Source organism: Mytilus edulis, chromosome 2 (assembly GCF_963676685.1).
Source record: "Mytilus edulis chromosome 2, xbMytEdul2.2, whole genome shotgun sequence".
Classification (NCBI taxonomy): domain Eukaryota; kingdom Metazoa; phylum Mollusca; class Bivalvia; order Mytilida; family Mytilidae; genus Mytilus; species Mytilus edulis.
This window is the reverse complement of record NC_092345.1, coordinates 78,345,426-78,366,584: the sequence shown is the minus strand read 5'-3', so window position 1 is coordinate 78,366,584 and position 21,159 is coordinate 78,345,426. Positions and strand designations below refer to the sequence as shown.

The window sequence follows — 21,159 nt, the reverse complement described above, 5'->3', positions numbered from 1 at the left end:
GAGTTTGTGGTTAAATTAATATTTTACAGGCAACTAAAGGGTAAATATACAAAAATAACGAACTTCGAGGAAAATTCAAAACGGAAAGCCCTAATAAAATGGCAAAATCAAAAGCTCAAACCCATTAAACGAATCGACAACAACTTTCATATTCCTGACTTTGTACAGGCATTTTCTTATGTAGAAATTGATGGATTTAACCTAGTTTTATAGCTAGTTAAATCACTCACTTGTATGACAGTCGTATAAAATTCCTTTATATAATTCCATTATATGTGTGAACAAAACAAACAGACATAATAGGTAAATTTGTCAAAAAAAGGAATACAGCAGTCAACGTTGTATACGTATCCTAATCACTATAAACACACAGATATATTAACAAACATGTTCCATGAAACAATCAATTGTATTTATGTATCATAATAAATAATCACTCATTCTGTCTAAAATAAGATCGTAAAGCGATAACTTGAGATAAACCGCAACTTACAGAATCACTATCTATTGAACAATCATTTTGATTTGAACTGGAGCTACATGTTTCTTCTTTTATTCCTTTTAACATCAACACAACCAGGTTTGTCAGTGCTTTGTAACAAATATGAAAAAAAGTATAAAAGGGAGAGAACATTTTTTTTCATAGTATATACACATCCAAAGCATCGATTGTTCAAGTCGAGAAGTAGAAATAAATATAAAACTTTTTTTTACTTTCTACAATATATTGAAATCTTTGCCTTTAATCATATATAGGTTCTACCACGGTATCGAGTGAGATGCTATATTTATCTACTCGAGACAGTAACATATTCAAATTTAAAACGCAAGGCTAGACAATCGTTTTAAATATTTGAAATTTACTGTCGAGAGTGAATATATATTGTATTGCACAAGATTTAGTGTTGGATACTGTTTCTCTACTGATTATTTGGCGATATATACACAATGTCAATCCGTCTTTTTGAACGACATGCAAAAGTGAAACATATGTGTTTTTTCAAAGTGACAACATTTTTCGTGACGTCAAAATAGGACTTTCAGAGGAAAGCAAGAAAATTTGATGTCATACACAAATTATAACCAATGATGAACTGAGATCAAACTCACCACACATTGATAAAGGTCGTAACCAACACCATGACTAATATTAATTTGGCTTGTGTAATTTTCATAAAATGTTGACAAAATGTTTACTTTGACCCTTTGACAAAAATATAATAATTTCAAAACCACTTTATCAACAGGCAATAAAAATTGAAACAAATCTACATCGTATTGTACTTATTTCATATGAATGAGTCATGTTGTTACTTTGTACTATATTTTGGAAACACATTGACTTTAGTTGAAATAAAAGGACTTTTTTGAGTGGAAACTCACTTTTGTCCAATGACTGTATTAAATGAAATAGTAAATAACACCTTTCAATATTTAAAAATCTGCTTACCAGCAACAAGGTGTAATTTATGTGTATATATTACTTTTATAGTAATTTTTTTATTTTTTGTTTTAGTGTATTTTTGTGAGTTTTCATAAAGTACACATAATTATTCATAAATTGTGGATATAGTAATATTCCAATGACTTTGGTTATTTATAATCAGTAAACACCATGTTTTACCTTCTCCGTAACGATCAAAATCGCGTACTCTCCTTCCATTTTCTTTTCTGAGTCCTTCGTGTTCTATTCGAAAAATAAAATTCTCAAGAACTCCCGAAACCTCAACCTTTAAAAAATAGCAAAATTATTAACATGAAAAATATATTAAAAACATTTTGTTCTAACCGAAAGTAGATATTTTTATAAATTTGTATATTTGACATAGATAGTAATTGGTGGTCGCATTAACCATTTAAGTGTTGTTTATTATCATCCATTGTCGTGTTTGTCTATATATTTTCCTGAAGTTTTTTTATCAAATCAGCAGGCAGAATATAAAGTAGGATACCTATCAACGGACTAGCGTTTTTTTTGTCGAGATCATTTTCAATTTCCTTGTAACAATTAGGTTTGAGACAAGAAGTGTATTTATATCGTAATCTATAACTGCACGCACATTTGGCGTGCTATATGACAAACTTAGTATAATCGAGCTTTTTCTAAATGTTTTTTTTTAAATTCCAAACACCTGCTTTTTTTGTTTCATATGTATCACTGTCCATTATGCCACTTACCAACGATAGTTTGAGGTGTTCATCGCTTTTGTCTATATCCTTTTCTAAAGTTTTCACGATCCCATTGACTGTCTTATTGAGAAACTGTGATGAAATAACTTCTTGCTCGTAAACTATTTCACTCCAAGTTACTATGTCCTCTATAGAAAATATCATTTACTTGTCAAATGGTATAATTTCAGAGAGAAATTCCATGTTGCTCACTCTTAAGTTTTCTATGTTGTGTTTTGAATATTGATGTTTGGTGTGGTTTATTTGCCATGGCGTTGTCAGTGTGTTTCCGATTTATGAGTTTCTATATCTTTCGCCTCTTTTCGATTTATTCATTCATACACTTATAATATATCCACTCTAAAAGCTGTTTTCCGTGGTCTATGTTAATCCATTATTGTTAGTAATTTAGTTGTGCAAATTTGATTTAAAACGATACGATTTACGGGGTCAATAAAAAAGATCAAAGACGAAAGGAAAATATATTCCGGGCACACGAATTATACATATGTTGGCGAACAGGAGCTATGCTGCTTAAGAAAGCAACTATCTGTTTTTCTTTCCATTTACCAGGGTTTTTTTTATTTTACATTTTTGTACATTTCTAGTATGTGTGTTATTCTTGTCGGTTATGCCTTTACCAAGTCAGGAATATGACAGTTGCTGTCCATTCGTTTTTGATATGTTTTGTCATTTGATATTGCTATGATTAGGGACTTTCCGATTTGATTTTCCTCTGAGTTCAGTATTTTTGTTATTTTACTTTTTAGACGCATTTTATACCGCCAAAGTCTATACCAGATCATTTTCTTTATTTCTGAAAGATGGCCGGAACTTATGCTTGTTGTCTGCTCTTAAATCAGGTTGTTGTTTCTGTTTTACATGGATCCCACAGTGTCCTTTGACTTTACTTTCTTTACTAAAGTTCAGATGTTTTTTTTATATATATCTGACTATTGATTACCCCTTAGTATCCTTTGCCCATTTCTCTCTTTACACAATTTTGGTCTGTTTCTATTTCTCGACGGGTTGATTATCCATATGCATAAGAATCATTTTTCAAACCTTTTACTAGTATCTTTTGTGTAAACAAATTTTATCAATAAAATTTATTACATAGTTAAATAATATACAAAATTTGTCATTAACATGTCAATACAAATGAATAATTAATAGGATGCGAACACAATCTTTTTTTTAATAACTTGTATTAAGGTTCATGTGGACCCTTTGGCAAAAATGGCCGTTTTTTCACCTCAAAATTTACTCTGAGTACAGACAAACATGTGCATCTGGAAAAGTTTTAAGGCATAAAAGAGGGACGAAAGATACCAAAGGGACAGTCAAACTTATAAATCTAAAACAAACTGACAACGTCATGGCTAAAAATGAAAAAGACAAACAGAAAAACAAAAGTACACATGACACAACATAGAAAACTAAAGAATAAACAACACGAACCCCACCAAAAACTAGGGGTGATCTCAGGTGCTTCGGAAGGGTAAGCAGATCCTGCTTCACATGTGGCACCCGTCGTGTTGCTCATGTGATTACAAATCCGGTAAATAGTCTAATACGGTAGGTCACATCCATGAAAGGGAAGGGGATTGTAGTTACGACGTAAGGAACATATCCGATATCATTTGTGAAACGGTTATTCCATAACGGTCAACCAACTCGTGATGGCGTCCGTAAAATTTACGAAGGGATGATTTCAACTTCACCATTTGGAACTCTTGGTTTAATAGCTTCCTTGTGAGCAGTAACCCTATATCAAGAAAATCATGATAGGAAATGCAAGGACGGGAATATCGTATCAATTGGGAGATATATACCCCGTATGGAGGTGCTGCTGGAATGTTGCTACTTAGAAATGGAAAGTTCACAATTGGAAAGCTGCCCTAACATGTCCTAGAGAAATATAATTCAAATGCATTGTATGATTTAGACAATTCATAACTAAACTGGATTTTGCTGTGCACTTTTTTCGTCCCTGCAGGAGATGATAAAATTTACAAACAGTTGAGTTTCTCTTGATATGGTCCACTCAGGTACACAATTTAAATTACCAAACATTGTCAGGTATCTATTGTCCATCTATTGTCCATGTCAATCAATACAGCTGACTCCAATTATTACCTGTGGGGAAGTTCTCAAACCTTTTTCACAACTTAGTTTATTTTGGCACCTTCTGGAGGAATGAAAAAAATGCACTGCAAAATCCTGGTAAGTGTTTATTTTTATAAATCATAAAACATATTTGAGATTTATTTATTTAGGGCATGCTATGCCTTGAAAATTTTACAGATGCGCAGGATTGTCTGTACTCTGTAATCGCAAAACGAGGATATGTTGCCATATTTTAAATTAAATGTGTTAACCCTTTAGCTAATACAACAACATAAAAGTATCAATGACATCTGACTATCCTATGTGTTGTGAATATCCAAAATGAGGTTATATCTGATAAATTTTATGGCATTTTCAAATTTTAGTACTCAAGGACAATTATGCCTATCGTTTTATAACTCAAATAATTCAATCCCTCTCCGTGTCCGATTTTCTTCCTTCCATGCGAGGAATGTAGCCATCATAGATCAGCGGAATATAACGACTGAATTATTCGGGTTAATCGTTTCAAAAAGTAAAGAAACATAAAATGTCTCTGATAGTATTAATGGCCTTGAATTATAGGTCTTAATTCATTTGCTAATTATTATTTTGTTCATTTTGTGTCTTTACCATTTTTCTTACAAACTAATGTATACTCACCGAATGTCGAATTTACAATTTGCAGAGAAAAAAACAGGTATATAATCTACAATAGATAAAATTTGGAAATTCACGAGACTCACCTCAATTTACTTTTTCGGACAAATACAAGTTATTCAAACATGACTGGAATTGGTATCAACCCCTTAGTAATTGCCCATGCCTGCCTTAGTGTCAAGTTGTAAAAAGTAAAATAACAAAAATACAGACTTCTGCGGAAAATTCAAAATGGAAAATCTTCTATCACATTGCAAAGTCGAGAGTTTAAACACATTAAACGAATGAATAACGACTGTCATATTCCTGACTTGGTACAGACATTTTCTGTATAGAAAATAGTGGATAAAATCTGGTTTTATATCTAGATGAACCTCTCACTTGTATGACAGTCGCATCAAATTCCATTATTTTGACAACAACGTATGAACAAAACAAACAGACATATTAGTTAAAAATTAAAAAAAAAGGTGAGGGAACAGCAGTGAACATTCTGACTCACCAATATATTAAACAACGATAACCACAAAGGCATCAAGACAAAGCGCATAAGCAAAAACGAAAGACAAAAATACAAAAATTTACCATAGCACAATAACACTATGACGGGATGTATCAGTACTGTGCAACATCAAATACATATTACAAAAGTGGACTAACAGTAAAGGGAATGATTTACAAAAACAAATAAAAGAACACTATAACACATCATTAAGATGATTAACAACGTCAGTATCTAGAATCTTTATTTCAAGGCCATTAATATAACCAATACCGACGAAAATTGTACGTCACATTAGGTTTCATACGAAAAGGGGTCAAAATGAAATATTCTCTTGAATTTGACAGTTAGAGAAAATTATTTTCATTGTAGAAACAAAATGCGTCATTTTAGATACATCGTGAGTGTTTCAAATCTCTGTTTTAAATTGGTGTTTTTTTCTAAAACGAAAATTGGGAAACTTGAAATGAAATGGTAACTAAAGCCTGTCAAATGGTAACAAAGGGTGAAAATTTGATTGGCTTACTTCCGGTGGTGGTTATTCTCTTGTACTATTGAGCACGATAACACCTGACTTGTGCGAACACACAGTAAAGTTATTCTTTATTTGTAACCAAGTGTTCATACTCCTTTTAAAAAAGGCATTTTGATACATTTATATATCTATGATACTAAAATTACGAGGTCCAATTTGTCAGCCGTCATCACGTAAAAACGACGAATCAAAGAATTCAACTTTATATACAACTAATATAGTACAAAGGTGTAGATTAAAAATTACACCACACTAGGCCCTTTTGTTTTCCACGTAATTAATATTGCCAATAATTAGAAGTTCCGGGTCGAGTCCGATACCGATACCAATAGTATAATCACCTGTTACCTATTACCTCATCTGACAGGCGCACCACCAAACGGTGTATTCAGGATTAATATGCTATATACACGGGTCATAATCACAGGGTTGACACTACTAAATTGTCAAATTGTTACCTATTGTAGTATTTTAATCCGTAAGACTTTCTAAGATAACAATACGAATACTAAAAATCTGGACTAAAAATAAGTTTCAATTTGTTAGCGGGCATGACGTAAAACAGCGAATCAAAGAATTCAACTTTATTTATAACTAATATAGGACAGTGCTGTTGATTAAAAAATACTCCATTCCAGGACCTTTTGTTTTCCAAATAATTAATATTACCAATAATTGATAAGTTCCAGTTCGACGGGTTCAAACAGAAAGATTTGAAAGCAGAGAAAATTGTGTATCTTATAATCGGCATGACTTTATCAGATGACAGTACTTATACTAAGATAAGGCTTGCGCATAGTTATATACTTTAATTCAGTCACGGACCCGCGATATCACGGGTGTGTTCTAGTTTTTCTGAAGAATCAATCATCACGTATTTTCGAACAAAGAAATACAAAGAAATAAAACCAAAGAAATTAGCACATTGATTGTTTATTTCAATAGATGAAGAAAAATCGCTTTGAAAAAGTGTGCGTCTGAAGCGCTTTTCTGGATTAAACTTTAGCGGGAACGCTCATCACCAAAAGTTTGAAATTATGAATTCTTATTATCGTTAAGACCCATATGACCAAAAAGGACATACACATCATAGATAATTTCATCTAACTTAAATGTCAATAAAGCATTGAATTGTAACCGTATTTCTTAAAAATTTCTAAGCTTATCAGTGGGGAATTTTATTATAATATGTTATAAATCAGGGCAGTACCTGAGCACGGACTATGAGATTGATACTCTCGGGTCTAACAGTCCACCAGCAACGGAATCGTATCAATTAGAATTTAAAACAAACATTATCAAAGACAAGAAACAATCTATTGTTTTCCCCCATAGAATAATCACGTCTTCATTTGTATCTCAATGAACTTAAAATATGTTATACTTTTTTCTGTTCTGAAGTTATGACGTACCGTTTACTACCTTTCTATGTTATCTCACTGAAATTCCAAAGAATTAAGGATTCAAAATTCCAAAAGGGGAAATTTAAAACTAAGTAAATGATATATCACTAAGTTTAATATGAAAAATAGGTTATGTACGGATATGCATCAATGAAACAACAGTCAATCGATGCAATTAAACAGTATATTTTGTGTTGCTTAGTTTTTTTAATTTTTTTTTAGCAATACTTAGAAGATGCATATTTAAATAAACAAACTTAAAAGTTCTGTTATGGTCTCAAATGAGTTGTTACTTGTAAAGCCAATTTTTCTCGAAGTTTAAAATGTCCAAATGCCCGCGCTACCGAAATAATATGATACGAGCTCTTCAAAATGCCAAATTAAAAATATGTAGCTATACTTCTATGAACTATTTAAAAATACATCAGCATTCATCATACTCACCGATTTCCACCGCATCCTGGCATTGTATTAGAAAATTTTCAAGAAAACAACGCGGTTTTATACCTCGAAACGTAAGGATTCATTAAATATTTTTCTAATCAATTTTAATTACATCTTAAAGATATTTAGAAGTGGATCATCAAGTAGATATTGGTGCTTTTGAATTGACATGTAATGATAAATGGTAATTAGAAATTTATTTATTTAAAAGAGGTGTATGATATGTTAAATATTTATGCGATTTACTTTCATTTTTTATATTAATATGTATTTTGGTCTTCTATTTCTAACGATCATAATAAACCATTAATTTCTATTAAATGAGGGGGTAAAATAGTAAGCGCCAAGTGTTGTATAATTTCCTTTTATGGTAGTTGAAGACAATTTGATTAGAAAGTATCATTAGGAGCCGGAAAATTAAGGAAATGGATCTTAAAACAAAACAAAAACAAAACAAAACAAACAAAATTAAAGTAAAGAAAAGTAAAACCTATTTAAAACAAAACTTTTTTACTTTCAAATACCTTTTTGGCGGTTTGTTTTATTACACTATTGGAAAATAATTTGATGGTAACATTGGTACTACATAACATCACCATAACAAAGATGACTTTACGGTTAACCTCTTTATTCGGACCATTCATTTTATAAAATGTTTAATTCTCCTATCAATATAACATTAAACGGTTTTGATGGCAGGTTATCTGAAATGAGTTTGTTGTCTTCTGATTATCAAACATAACTTTCAATTTAAGATGTCAAAAATAGGCAACAAAACTCATTGGAATATAACCTAAATAAAGTGCACCGAGAATTTATTGCAATATATAAACCATGTGTTCAAGTTCTCATGTCGTCGAATACAATATAATAGTCAATATAAGATCCTCAGACAAAAAACTCACTCTGCACCGAATTATTTTATAATTTTGTAAAAAAAGAGAAAACAAAAAACATACCACATATTTAAGAAAGATGAATCATTCAAATCAATAAGCAATTACATTGAAATTACAATATATTTATAAAACATGATAATGTGGTTCATTGAGTTGGTCCTGTAAAATAAGAGCATAGTAAACACTTATGAAAACGACACTTTTCCAATATTTGTTAGTCTCCTGATTCAACGATGATGATGGAGACAATTTAGAAATCAAGGGATATATATTTAACCTATAAAACAATAGAACGCATTTGGAAATTTAAACAACAAACAGAATTTCAAAAATTATTACATCGAAAAGACGATCGGATATGATCATATTTATTTATATCTTATCATCAGTTTTATTCTACCAGTTGTCAAATATCACGATATTTTCCAACAAAAACATTATTTTTACAATTGAATAGCTTAAATGTGATGTTGAATAGTTTGGGAGTATTTCATGAAGAGTAACCATTTAGGGAGGTTTTCGTGAGGCCTCTAATTATGTACTTGTATCATTGTTCACTCCCCTCGCCCAAAAATGTAAAAACTTGGGCAAATTTTCTTATAACTGATGATTACACTTGTCTCTTATTACTTCTAGACATGAAACAGAGACAAGTTACGTTTAAATAACCATGTTACAAACTCAGAGGTTACAAACCGAAATTGAAATCACGAAATCAATGATAAGAATGTGTATAGAAAAAATGATTTCTAAAACTTTCACAAAATACAAAGATTTCTTTTATTTCCTTTATAATCAAAAGTTTGTTTCCTTTAAATTACGTCAAACAATTTATCACTCATTTCCTTCTTATTTTGTTAAACCAGTCCTTGCTCATGCCCCGTATTTACCGTTATATTAGATATTATGACAACCATGATTTTCGACTGGTGAATCGTATAAGAGAGATTTGTGCATATATTTTACGTCCTTTATTCTGGACAGGATATTATAAATATTTCGTCGCAACTTCTCAAACAAACGTGCTTGTGTTTGCCAAATGTCCTACAAAGCCTATTTCCAAATTGTAAAAAAACAACAAATTAACAAAAAATAGTTACTACACCTATATGAACAAAAGGAGTTGTTGGATGATTGCCAATGAACCAACTTTTCACCAACGTTCAATTGAAGTATATGTAAGCTACTCTGTCGAACTGCAATGTGAAGGGGGAAAAAAATGACTGCTATACCCTTTACATTATTATTCTTCTTTCTGAACTTAATGCATATTGAAAGAATATGTCCAACTTTGTTTTATAACATTGATAATGGCCAGAGCGGAAACAAATACCTTGTTATAAAAAAAGACAAGTGAAACTTAGAATAAAACCACCATTCAGATTCAGATTGAATGCTGTTTTCAACTAACTTCATCAAATGTTTGATTTTGTAATTGACAATGTATTCGTTATGTTTGGAGGACGTACTTTTCAACAGACAACACGCATTCATGTTGAAACTATCTGTACTCCTCTTCTTTCCAACTTGATCCTTTATTCTAATGAGCGATATTTCATAAAGGAGACTCTCAAGAAAATGCTGTTTCTTATTTTGACTCATATAAATCTGTCATCCGTCGTCTTCGCTTGTGCATATATTTTCATAGGCTAGCATCAATTCAAAATGATGTATGACAATTAGTGACGTTATACAATCAAAGAGAAAGTTACAAACGATTTTGCCTTAAAGATAATTTTTCTCATTGTGAATTTTCCAGTTCTGTAAAGCATCATTCCAGAAGCACCGCCAAATAGAATTATATTTCACTGTTGATACGACAGTGATAAACATCACCGGATGCGACTTGTCACATAATTTTTAATAGCAAAAACATGCATTGTGCCACTACAAGGAGCATGAACTGTTTGTATTTCTGACAACCCGACAACAGTTGGTTTTACTGTTATTTGGGAAACATATTTCAGTTCAAACTGGATAAAACTATTGCATAAGAATTTTCCTTATACTGTTCCATATGAATTATTTTTGATATGAATAATTGAGATGCTTACGTATTGATTGCCAAATAACTGGCAGGAAATATTTAATACACGTTCTAAAGAAAAAAATTCACTGAAATACAAAACTTACTTTCCTAAGGGTAAAGATTAGATTAGATTGTTTACTAGACCGAATAATCTGTCTTTGGTGTGTTAATATTTGTCATTTCATATTTCCTTTTTATCATTTGGATTGTTGTCCCCTGCACAACGTGTATCCGGGTGTACAGAAATACTGAGCGTCCGTAAATTACCAAAAATAACTCTTTTATATATTAAACTTGCATGGGTGTTCTTCTTGGCACTTTAACACAACTAAAATAAATAGGTTTACCATTTTTTCATCTTTGTTAATAAATACAGTTACATTTTGTAAATACGGAAGAAAATATGCAAAATAGATTATACAATTTTCTTATCACTTTCTTTAAACAAATAAAAACAACTAGATTAAGGAATAGGCCTTCACCTAAACATCGACACAGTGATCAATGTTTCTACAACTAATTTATAGTTTTTCATTTATTGCATGTTTTGCAGGTAAGTTTTATTTTTTCACATAAAGTACATAAGCTTAAGGAACTAAATACACTGTTAAAACACAGTTAATTTACAATACTCATACAACTTCCCCTTTCAACTCAAGGTAGTACAATGTAAACATGTATCATGAATTGTTTAATTATTTTCATATTGCAAATATATATATATATATATTAATTATGTACTGGTCTGATTGTTGCATGTCAGAACTTTTTCATTGATTTTATTTTTGAAGTTTGAGTTATCCGATTTCAAATTTTAGATCTGAATGACCTTCCTTCTTCCTGATTTTTATCATTCTTCATTTTTCTTTGCGTACCGTCAAAATTTGAAATATCTTTTAATTGTAAATGCTGATCCGAATATATCTATATTTGTCTTTAGACCACTTAGTTACAAAATAGTTTCAGCAACAATAGGTTTTTCTTATTACATTAATGAATGCAAATTATCTAGTGCTTGAAATATGTGACCTCTTATACCTTCATCAACTGGACTTCAAAGATGAAAGCACTCCATGCTTTTTGAGAAAAAAAAATATGACAGTTTTTTAAGATGTAATGTAGAAGGTTGAGGCTAGAAATAAACTCATCATAGATACCAGAACTAAATTTTGTATATACGCCGATGCGCGTTTCGTCTACAAAAGACTCATCAGTGACAGAATTGTGTGTACCTTAGTCCAACAGAAAGTCTTTGCATTGTAGAACTTAATTAGCTTGTAACGATTTTTTCAGGTTCCAAAAGCCCTAAAGATATAACCAATTTCTCCCATTTACAAGGCATAATATATAGTGTATTCCGGTAGTTCAGACCCTATGTAATATTTGACTGCTTATTTGTGTTTTAATATAAATGCGAAGAATTCAAAATCCATACTTATTATATTTCTTTACGAATGATATTCGATAAACTGGTGTCTTTTTTTTTTTTTTTTTTTTTTTTTATCGTTAACCATTCATTTAAAGTGCAATATATTGTTTCTTGGGCAATATTTGAACACAAAATAGTTGAATTGAAGGTAACAATCAAGAACAGACAGGATTGCGAAAAAGAAGCGAAAGATTTTTTTTATGATTTTAAGTGTCTGGTGCCTTTTAAATGACGTCTAACTTAAATGATCAATTAAGCCATATAAAGAAGATTTTTATTAGAAGTTTAAAATGATATTTGTCTATATCATCGAAATGTGTTTTAAACGAGGTGTAGCCGTTAGACAATACAACAACTATATCGCCTTGTCTAGTTGTTCACAGTTACTATATCTCGACTAATGTCAGAAAGTTTACTATTATATAAATAACACATAGCTGAGAGGGTGATAGAGCAGATTGGTACCCCGAGAAAACATTGTCAACCGCGGCGAAGCCAAGGTTGACAATGCTTTTTCAAGGGGTACCAATCTGCTCTATCACCCTCTCAGCTATGTGTTATTTAATTTATTATACTAAACGTCCTACCATTTTTGTCTTTTACAGATAAATTTTATTTCAAAAGGATTTTCTATGACGTCACGTACATAACAACGTTACGAGTATTAGAAATGTAAACAACAAGATGTTGTTTTTTTTTATTTTGACAGTTAAATAATAAAATTTGATCCAAAACGTCAAACTTAAGCATTGTATTCAACTACTTGATGTAAATTCAATCCATTGTCCTTTAAATTGTCGATTTTTGATTGGTTGAGACGAGAGGGTAACATTCAAAAAAATTGTCACCCTCTCAGCTATGTGATAGAGTAAAATGACACCCTCGTATTAGCCAATCAAAATATGGCATTTTAACGTGAAGTATAATAAATTTAAATGTTCACCATTTGATATTGTTCATTTACAGAAGTAACCGAACTACCAACAACAGAACCAAAACCAACAACATCAAGTATGTAATAAGTTGTATTTAAAGAATATATATATTGTGGATAATTTGTGTACTTGTATTAAAAATTATACATCAGAACAAAAACGATTAGAATGTTATTAGATATACAGAAACAAGAGAATTATTTTTTGAATAAAAAACGTCGCAGTCAAATAGTTGATTTGCTTCTTCTTGAACTATTTCTACACGTAAGCTGTTTTAACGTGTTTGAAAGAGTGACATTGTTTGGAATTGAAACAATTTCCAATGTGAAAAACCCCTTTGAATAGATATTCAAAAGTACGGAAAGGTTAAACTATATATTGTACTAATTAGCTTGTGGTTTGAAATCTAAAAAAAAAAACTCTAAGGTTATCTTCACTCCCTTTTGTAATTATATGAAGTTTAAAATAAAAATTACCTAAACAAAATTACTCACGGTCCAGTTTACCTTAGAACGTTTCTATTTTTATTGTGCTAATATCCCATTTTCTTATATATCGTAATTTTTGCAATTTGATTCAGGATGTGATGAGCAGCCTTTCAATACAACCTCTACTGACGACTTTTCAATAGTACCATCGTCGATTGAACATGGAAAAGATATTTTAGACATTCTGCAAAAACCAGGCGTACCACTAACTTCATGGTCACCTTTATCAACAAATGAATCATACATTGTTTTCACTAGTTATGTTCCTGTAACATTTATTTCTGTGGAAGTTAACGTCAAAAATGTAGAATCTGTGACGCTTGAAGTTGAAAGATATATAAAGGTAAACTGTGTTTCTGCTCAGCTTAAATAGGTCATTTGAACATATATTTTTTCATTACAAGGAAAAGAAAAAAGGTAGAATATGATATTTAAATCTGTAGCACAATATGTGGTATTGTACCCATAAAAATCATCGAGAACAAGATAAAGAACTAGCAATGTTATCGTATAGACAAATATATTTCAAATATACTCACAAATCTGACATAACACTACAAGCCATCTTTATGTCTTTTCCCTTCATTTCACAAGACTTTTCATAGATATCACATGAAATTTGTTTTCAGCCACAAGAAGCCACAGAGTCATTGGTATCATTCAAATTGTCTGAAAAAGTAGACAGCAGTATATTCAAATTAATATTCGTCCCAAGTGGTGATCTGATTCCAGTTATAAGCAATCTTCAAATCGAAGTTTGTTATGGAGGTAATTTCATTCAGACATTTCTTTTTAACTGGAAGTAAGAAGTTTTAAATAGATATAAGAAGATGTGGTATGAGTGTCATTGAAACAACTATCCATCCAAGTCATAATTTGTAAAAGATAACCCATTGTAAGTCAAAAGTATGGTTTTCAACGTGGAGACTCGGATCATACCGAACAGCAAGCTATAAAGGACCCCACAAAAATACTAGTGTAAACCCATTCAAACGGGAAAACCAACGGTCTAATCTCTATAAAAACGAGAAACACTTATGAACCACATCAACAAACGACAACTACTGAACATCTGAACATCAGGTTCCTGACTTAGGACAAGTGCAAACAAATGCAGCGGGTTTAAACGTTTTATAGGTACCAAACTTCATCCTTACCTGAAACAATAGTATAACATCACAGCATAGAAAGACACACTACAAAATATCAATTAAAATGGCTTAACTCAACAAATGGCTTAACTCAACCAAAAAGACATATTAACACAAATGAACATACACTGAACGTATAAATTTGACATATGACATAATGTAAATTCAAAATCAATAAAATAAGGAATAAATAAATAAAGGCAACAGCAATATACCGTTATGATATGTTAAATAATTTCAGAAAGTCAACCAAAATCTTGAACAAATAACCTTACCGCCAAATAGAATAATGTACACAGGTAAATGAAAATAATTTTGTTATAGGATATACAGTATAATTGGAGAACGGAAATATTTTTTTACAAAATAAATGATTTTGTTGCTCATAGTACTTTGAATATTTTGTGGTTTGCTGTAGTCGCGTATTTTTATCCGTCTACATTCTATCAAAGTCACTATACCAAAATCAAAACAGATATGACTTATCAGCGGGTTATTAAGAAAAATGTGTTGTTAATCAGAGTATTCTGTAAGCTTTGGCTATTGAGTTAATACTCTCAGGGATTAACAGTCCACCAACAGTGGTATTGATACAGTGCACAGTAACGCAGAACTATGGTACTGACTATGGACTTGATACTCTCGAGAACTTATAGTCCACCAATCGTAACAAAGGTCAGTGCACAGTTACGCAAAACTAAAGCCCTGACTATGGAGTTGATACTCTCGAAAACTACTAGTCCCCCAACCGCAACGCAGTATGTATGTACTAGTAAATGCCTCCGATATCAGAAGAACCCCTCGAAAGCTGCGAGGGTACAGTGGCATCCATGTACACTCCCTAACGGGATTACTGGAGATGTGTCACTAACGTATGTTTATACGACAATTATTTTTACAAGGACAATCAATCCCCAACCAACACAAAGGGAGTGCTATGACACCGGGCAGTCTGTTATTATGGTGGAGGAAGCCGAAGTACTCGGAGAGAACCACCGGGCCATTCGGTGGAAACAGACAAACCAGAGAGATATCAGAAGATTGATCTCCAGGTCAAAGTAAGGGACAACTTTGACCAACCGAGGCCCCCAAAGTACCCATTCTAGTTTAAACTCCGGTCTGGGTACCAGAGATGTGTGTGAGAGGGTGAAAATTACCCTTCTGATGTGCTGATGATTTTTAGCAGCCCGAGTGAGAATCGAACTCGGGACCTTCAGCACTGTAGCCATCGGTCTTAACCACTTGACCACGAACTCACACACGCAGTACTAAATCCCTGACTATGGAGTTGATACTCTCGACAACTACTAGTCCCCCGACCGTAACAATGTGCACAGTAACGCAGTACTAAATCCCTGACTATGGAGTTGATACTCTCGACAACTACTAGTCCCCCAACCGCAACGAAGGCCAGTCAGTGCAAATAAACGCAGCACTAAATCCATGAATATGGAGTTGATACTCTACGGGAACTTACAGTCCACCAACGGTAAAAATGTGCACAGTAACGCAGTACTAAAGCCCTAACTATGGGGTTGATACTGTCGACAACTACTAGTCCCCCAACCGTAACAAAGGTCAGTGCAAAGTAACGCAGCACTAAATCCCTGAATATGGAGTTGATACTCTACGGGAATTTACAGTCCACCAACCGTAACAAAGTGCACAGTAACGCAGTACTAAAGCCCTGACTATGGAGTTGATACTCTCGGGAATTTACAGTAACAGGGCATCGATCAAGTGAATAGCAACGCAGTACCTCAGCTCTGACTACAGAGTTGCTACATTCGGAGACTTATAGTCCATAAATATTGGCATTAATAAAGTGAAGAGTAACACAGTACTTATACCCTGACTATGGAGTTGATTTCAGTCCACCAACATTGGCATCGATCAAGTGAATAGTAATGCAGTACTAAAGCCCTGAATATCGGTATTACCTTTTCCCACGTTGCACGTGATATATGTTCATAATTACGTTTTGCATAAAGTCATAATAGTGTTCAAAATTAAAAGTACCAATATGAAGTTGGAAGGAATGCGTATGGTTGGCTGCTTATATATAAAGGAACGTCCTGTCGGTCCAAATTCATTAATTAAATTCAATATACGTTGTGTTCAGACACCGGTGGTTCAGAGAGTGCAAAATACGTTGCATATATATATATAAAAAAAGGAGACCTGCAAGTTGTTTGGGGACATCCGAGGGTTTGTGCAGGCATAGGCGGATCAAGGGGGCCTCGGAGGCCCACCCCCACCTTTTCGTGGGAAAAGAATGGTTGATTATATAGGGAATCACTAAAGCATGACTGGAGCGCCCCTTCCCTTGGGTCAGTCAGCGGGCCCCTGCCTTATGAAAAGTTCTGGATCCGCCACTGGCAGGATGTATAGATACACCACCACGTCCAGGAGTCATGCCAAGAAATTGCCTCCGTTGAAATTCTGCAAACACCCCATAGAGCAAATTACATGGATGATTAATATTGACCATTTGGTATATGGCCGTGTTCTAAGCGACACGTACATGAAGGTAATAAATTGATTTCTTGAATGAAATCAAATCTTTAGCTACTAATGACTGCCGTAGGAGGTCGACCGGAATTTTTAGCGAGGATTTCTTGGCATGGGTAACATAATAATATGAACCCCTTGCAGAAAGAAAGAAAGAAGAAAAGAAAGAATCAAACAAACAAACAACGAACAAACAAACAAACAAACAAACAAACAAACACACACACACACACACACACACACACACACACACATTAATCAATCAATCATGTTTCTTACGGGGGGGGGGGGGGAAGACCGTTTACAATTGCTTTTTTTTTTAAACAATTGATTCATATTGTAAAAACGTTGTTTTTAACCATTCGTATGTACCGTTTTTATTTAAAAAAAAAACAATGTCCCCCTGGGACCTCCTTTTGCCCCCCCCCCTTTTATTTGTTTTTACCCTCCACTTACAACTGCTGAATGAAGCTGTGTGCTATCTATCCTTTCAACGGAGAAGAACGACAACTCCGGTTTTTTTTTCTCTTTAATATTGTATTTACATAGATCTCTTCTGAAAAAAAAATCCACATGCTTGTTATCTGATATACTCTGAAACTGCAAGTCCAATCGACCTCAAAATTTGCAGTCAGCAGGGCATACATGTATTAAAACTTCACAAAACGACGTGGTGCGGCTACCTCCCAAGAATTTCCGTAGAGAAAAGAAATTGCAATGCCGTAAAAATCGCTCTCAAGGTCCGTTAATCTCAATGAAATCCTACAAAAAATGTCTGCTCCCATATTATAATAATAAATGTGTTACAAGCTGCTATTGAGAAATGTACATTGTAAGAAAATAATGAATAATCGTGTTTTAAAGTTAACGGCACAGGATAAATTAAATCCAAAGCATGCACTGCTCGTGAACTGTGATCGAAACGTCAATTTCCTACAATGACAAAAGAAATATACATCGTGTGTATTCCCTCGTTATATACATGTTGTCTGTCTAACGTCTCACCCTTTTTTCTCTATTATAAAGCCTCGTCACGTGACGCCCCAACCTAGCGCGAAACAAAGTCGCGCGCGGGACCTGAAATAAAATAAAAACTTTTCTAACTAAATATAAAGCTTAACCATGCCAAGAAATTGCCTCCGTTGAAATTCTGCAAACACCCCATAGAACAAATTACATGGATGATTAATATTGACCATTTGGTATATGGCCGTGTTCTAAGCGACACGTACATGAAGGTCATAAATTAATTTATTGAATGAAATCAAATCTTTAGCTACTAATGACTGCCGTAGGAGGTCGACCGGAATTTTTAGCGAGCATTTCTTGGCATGACAGTCTAAATGTCACCAAGCAGTTTTCTTGAAATAAACTATCCATAGACGCGCATTACCAAAAATTCCTCTTTATAAATTACACTTTCATGGGTGTGCTACTTGGCACTAAAACACGCAAGAAATAAATAGATAGACATTTTTTTAATCTTTGTAAATTAATACAGATACATTTTCTAAAAACAGAAGACAAATTGTAAAATAAATAACGCAATCTTTTAATAAACGTTTGTTTGAGCAAATAAAAATATCAGATTTTAATTAAGTTTGTCCAGATTTCTCAGCTCCATTTTAAATCGCTAGATTACGGAATAGACCTCAATCCGAACTACGACACAGTGATCAATAAACTTAGTGTGTTTGTGCAAAAGAATATATCATAATTTATTTCCTAAATGTAGGTATAAATAGAATCTGACAATTTATGTATTTTTAACACGCTTGTTTGGCTGCAGTAGAGTGATTAGCAATGTTTCTACACCTATTTTTCTGTTTTTCCGTTATTATATGTTTTGCAGGTAAGTTTTAATGTTTTATTTACATAAAATGAATAAGCTTATTAAATGAAAAATGACAGTTAAAACACAGTTAATTATTAATACATATACACACAACTTCCCCTCTCTACTTAAGGTAGTACAATGGATACTTATTCATGAAGTGTCTCATTATTATCATATCGAAAATACACATATATTGTTATGTACTGGTATGATTGTTACATGTCATGAGTTTTTTGTTTGTGATAAAAGTCACTGATTTTAACTTTGAAGTTTGAATGAACATATTTAAAATTGTATAGATCTTAATGACCTTCCTTCTTCCGGATTTTTATCATTCTTCATTTTTGTTCAGCATAATATTGTCGTCAACATTTTATGTACCTTTTTTGAATTGAAAATGTTAATTCGAATGTGTATTTATTTGTATATGGACTTCATACTGGTTGCAAAATATTTTCATTAAACAAAATTTTGTTGAATTCATTTCTGAATTAACGAAATAAGTGACCTCCAATACTATGTTATTAACAACTTCACTTCAAAGATATATAGAGCACACTAGGCTTTTATGGGACCAAAAATGACAATGTGACATGCAGCATGTATAAAGTGGTCTCGAGAAAGTGGTAGATTACTTTTTACTTCCTGTTAGTTCATGTGATTTACATACCTGACTATTGAATTACTTGAAGCGGTAATTTTCAGTAAATTACTGTTCATATATTTGTAAACATGCTAGCCCCTAATGTTTTTCTATAATTGGACATAAACAACCGTAGCCAGTTTTGACATAACATTTTGGAGTTTTATATTTATAATGCTGTTCAACTTTGTGATATAGTTTGGCCTTCTAATTGTGTGATTTGAGAGAAATTGAATCATATATTTATATGTAGAACAAACGTGCAACTTGCGTAGTACCCTATTAGTTTCATTGAATAGCGTTTCAACAAGTGCGATACAATTCCTCGTACAATTCCGAACAAATCATACGTAATAATTTTAGTGAGGAATCTTTTTATTTTCTATTTGAAAAAGAAAACACAAGTTCCAATGTACACCATTAGAATTCAGATAAAACGTTATAAGTGTAGTATGTAAAAGCATAAGGAAGTCCAACAGACATTATTCGAGAGAGCAAAGTCTTTTCTAAGTACAAGCAAATAAGCCTAGTTTTACTTCCTTTCTTAACGAATCAATCCTTATTTGAATAATGTAAGGTAGAAGATAGTTTAAAATATATTTTTTATATATGAGAAGATTTCACTGTGTATAATGATGATAATGTGTGGTCATCGTGACTAAAAGTATTTGTGACACCCGGAACTTGACTTTGTTGCGGATGTTAAACAGGAAATTTGATACAGCAAAACATTTATATAATACAAAATGGAGTTAACTAGGACTGTGTTTAAAATTGAATGGATTTTATTGTTAATATTTCTTGTAAATTGTAAGTATTTTTGTGAAGTGAGGTCTCAGTTTACTCTAAAGTTACAAGCAAATTAAAACATAATTGAGTATTATATTGCATGAGTAAAATCAATTAAATAATATGTATCCTTACTAAGAATTTTAACATTCGATCAAATTATTTAGGAGTGTAAATTAAATTATTTATTATATAAGTGTGTTTAAAGTGTCTTGTTAACCATTTTGTAATTTCAATTAACGCTTTATTAATAGTCTAGAATATGTTGAATAAATGAAGAAAAAAATGTTTAGTTGATAAAAGGATTTGTATAGTAAGTCTTACTATACAAATTCTAGGTTGATAAGTTTAAAAACATTATTTATAGACGACATAGGTATACAGAAAAAAGCTCTATTGTGCTTTAATATCGTCTGATTCAGACAAAACATTTAAACGTGCACGTTTTAAACAAAGCATTCATACTTATCACATAATAACTACACCATCAAAGCAAATCAGGACTTTTATTTAAAAAGCAAACACATACTATATAAATGAAAAATGCAGGTATGTAGCTGACTATGCGGTATGGGCTTTGCTCATTGTTGAAGGTACGGTGTACTTTAGTTGTTAATTTCTGTGTC

General features: G+C 32.4%; 1 protein-coding gene and 1 long non-coding RNA gene across 4 annotated transcripts in view; one reads left to right on the top strand and one right to left on the bottom strand.

Moving 5' to 3' along the window:
• Positions 1 to 509: 509 nt before the first annotated feature.
• LOC139513050 (uncharacterized) lies at positions 510 to 14,271 on the bottom strand. Its single transcript, XR_011662376.1, has 5 exons — positions 14,142 to 14,271; positions 4,942 to 4,987; positions 2,179 to 2,318; positions 1,625 to 1,730; positions 510 to 591 (listed from the first exon to the last, which is right to left on the bottom strand). It is a non-coding gene; the product is annotated as an uncharacterized lncRNA (long non-coding RNA).
• The window catches only part of LOC139513045 (integrin beta-1-A-like), a 49,788-nt gene continuing 39,813 nt past the window's right edge, over positions 11,185 to 21,159 (top strand). Inside the window, exons 1-4 of one of the 3 annotated variants that reach the window (XM_071301152.1) lie at positions 11,185 to 11,303; positions 13,146 to 13,190; positions 13,695 to 13,945; positions 14,232 to 14,370. In XM_071301152.1, the coding sequence (XP_071157253.1) occupies positions 11,255 to 11,303; positions 13,146 to 13,190; positions 13,695 to 13,945; positions 14,232 to 14,370 (484 nt within the window). In that variant the 5' untranslated portion in view covers positions 11,185 to 11,254. Of the gene's footprint in view, positions 11,304 to 13,145; positions 13,191 to 13,694; positions 13,946 to 14,231; positions 14,371 to 18,858; positions 19,117 to 19,352; positions 20,555 to 21,159 lie in introns of those variants that run through there. The other 2 variants (XM_071301154.1, XM_071301153.1) reach the window with 2 other exon arrangements.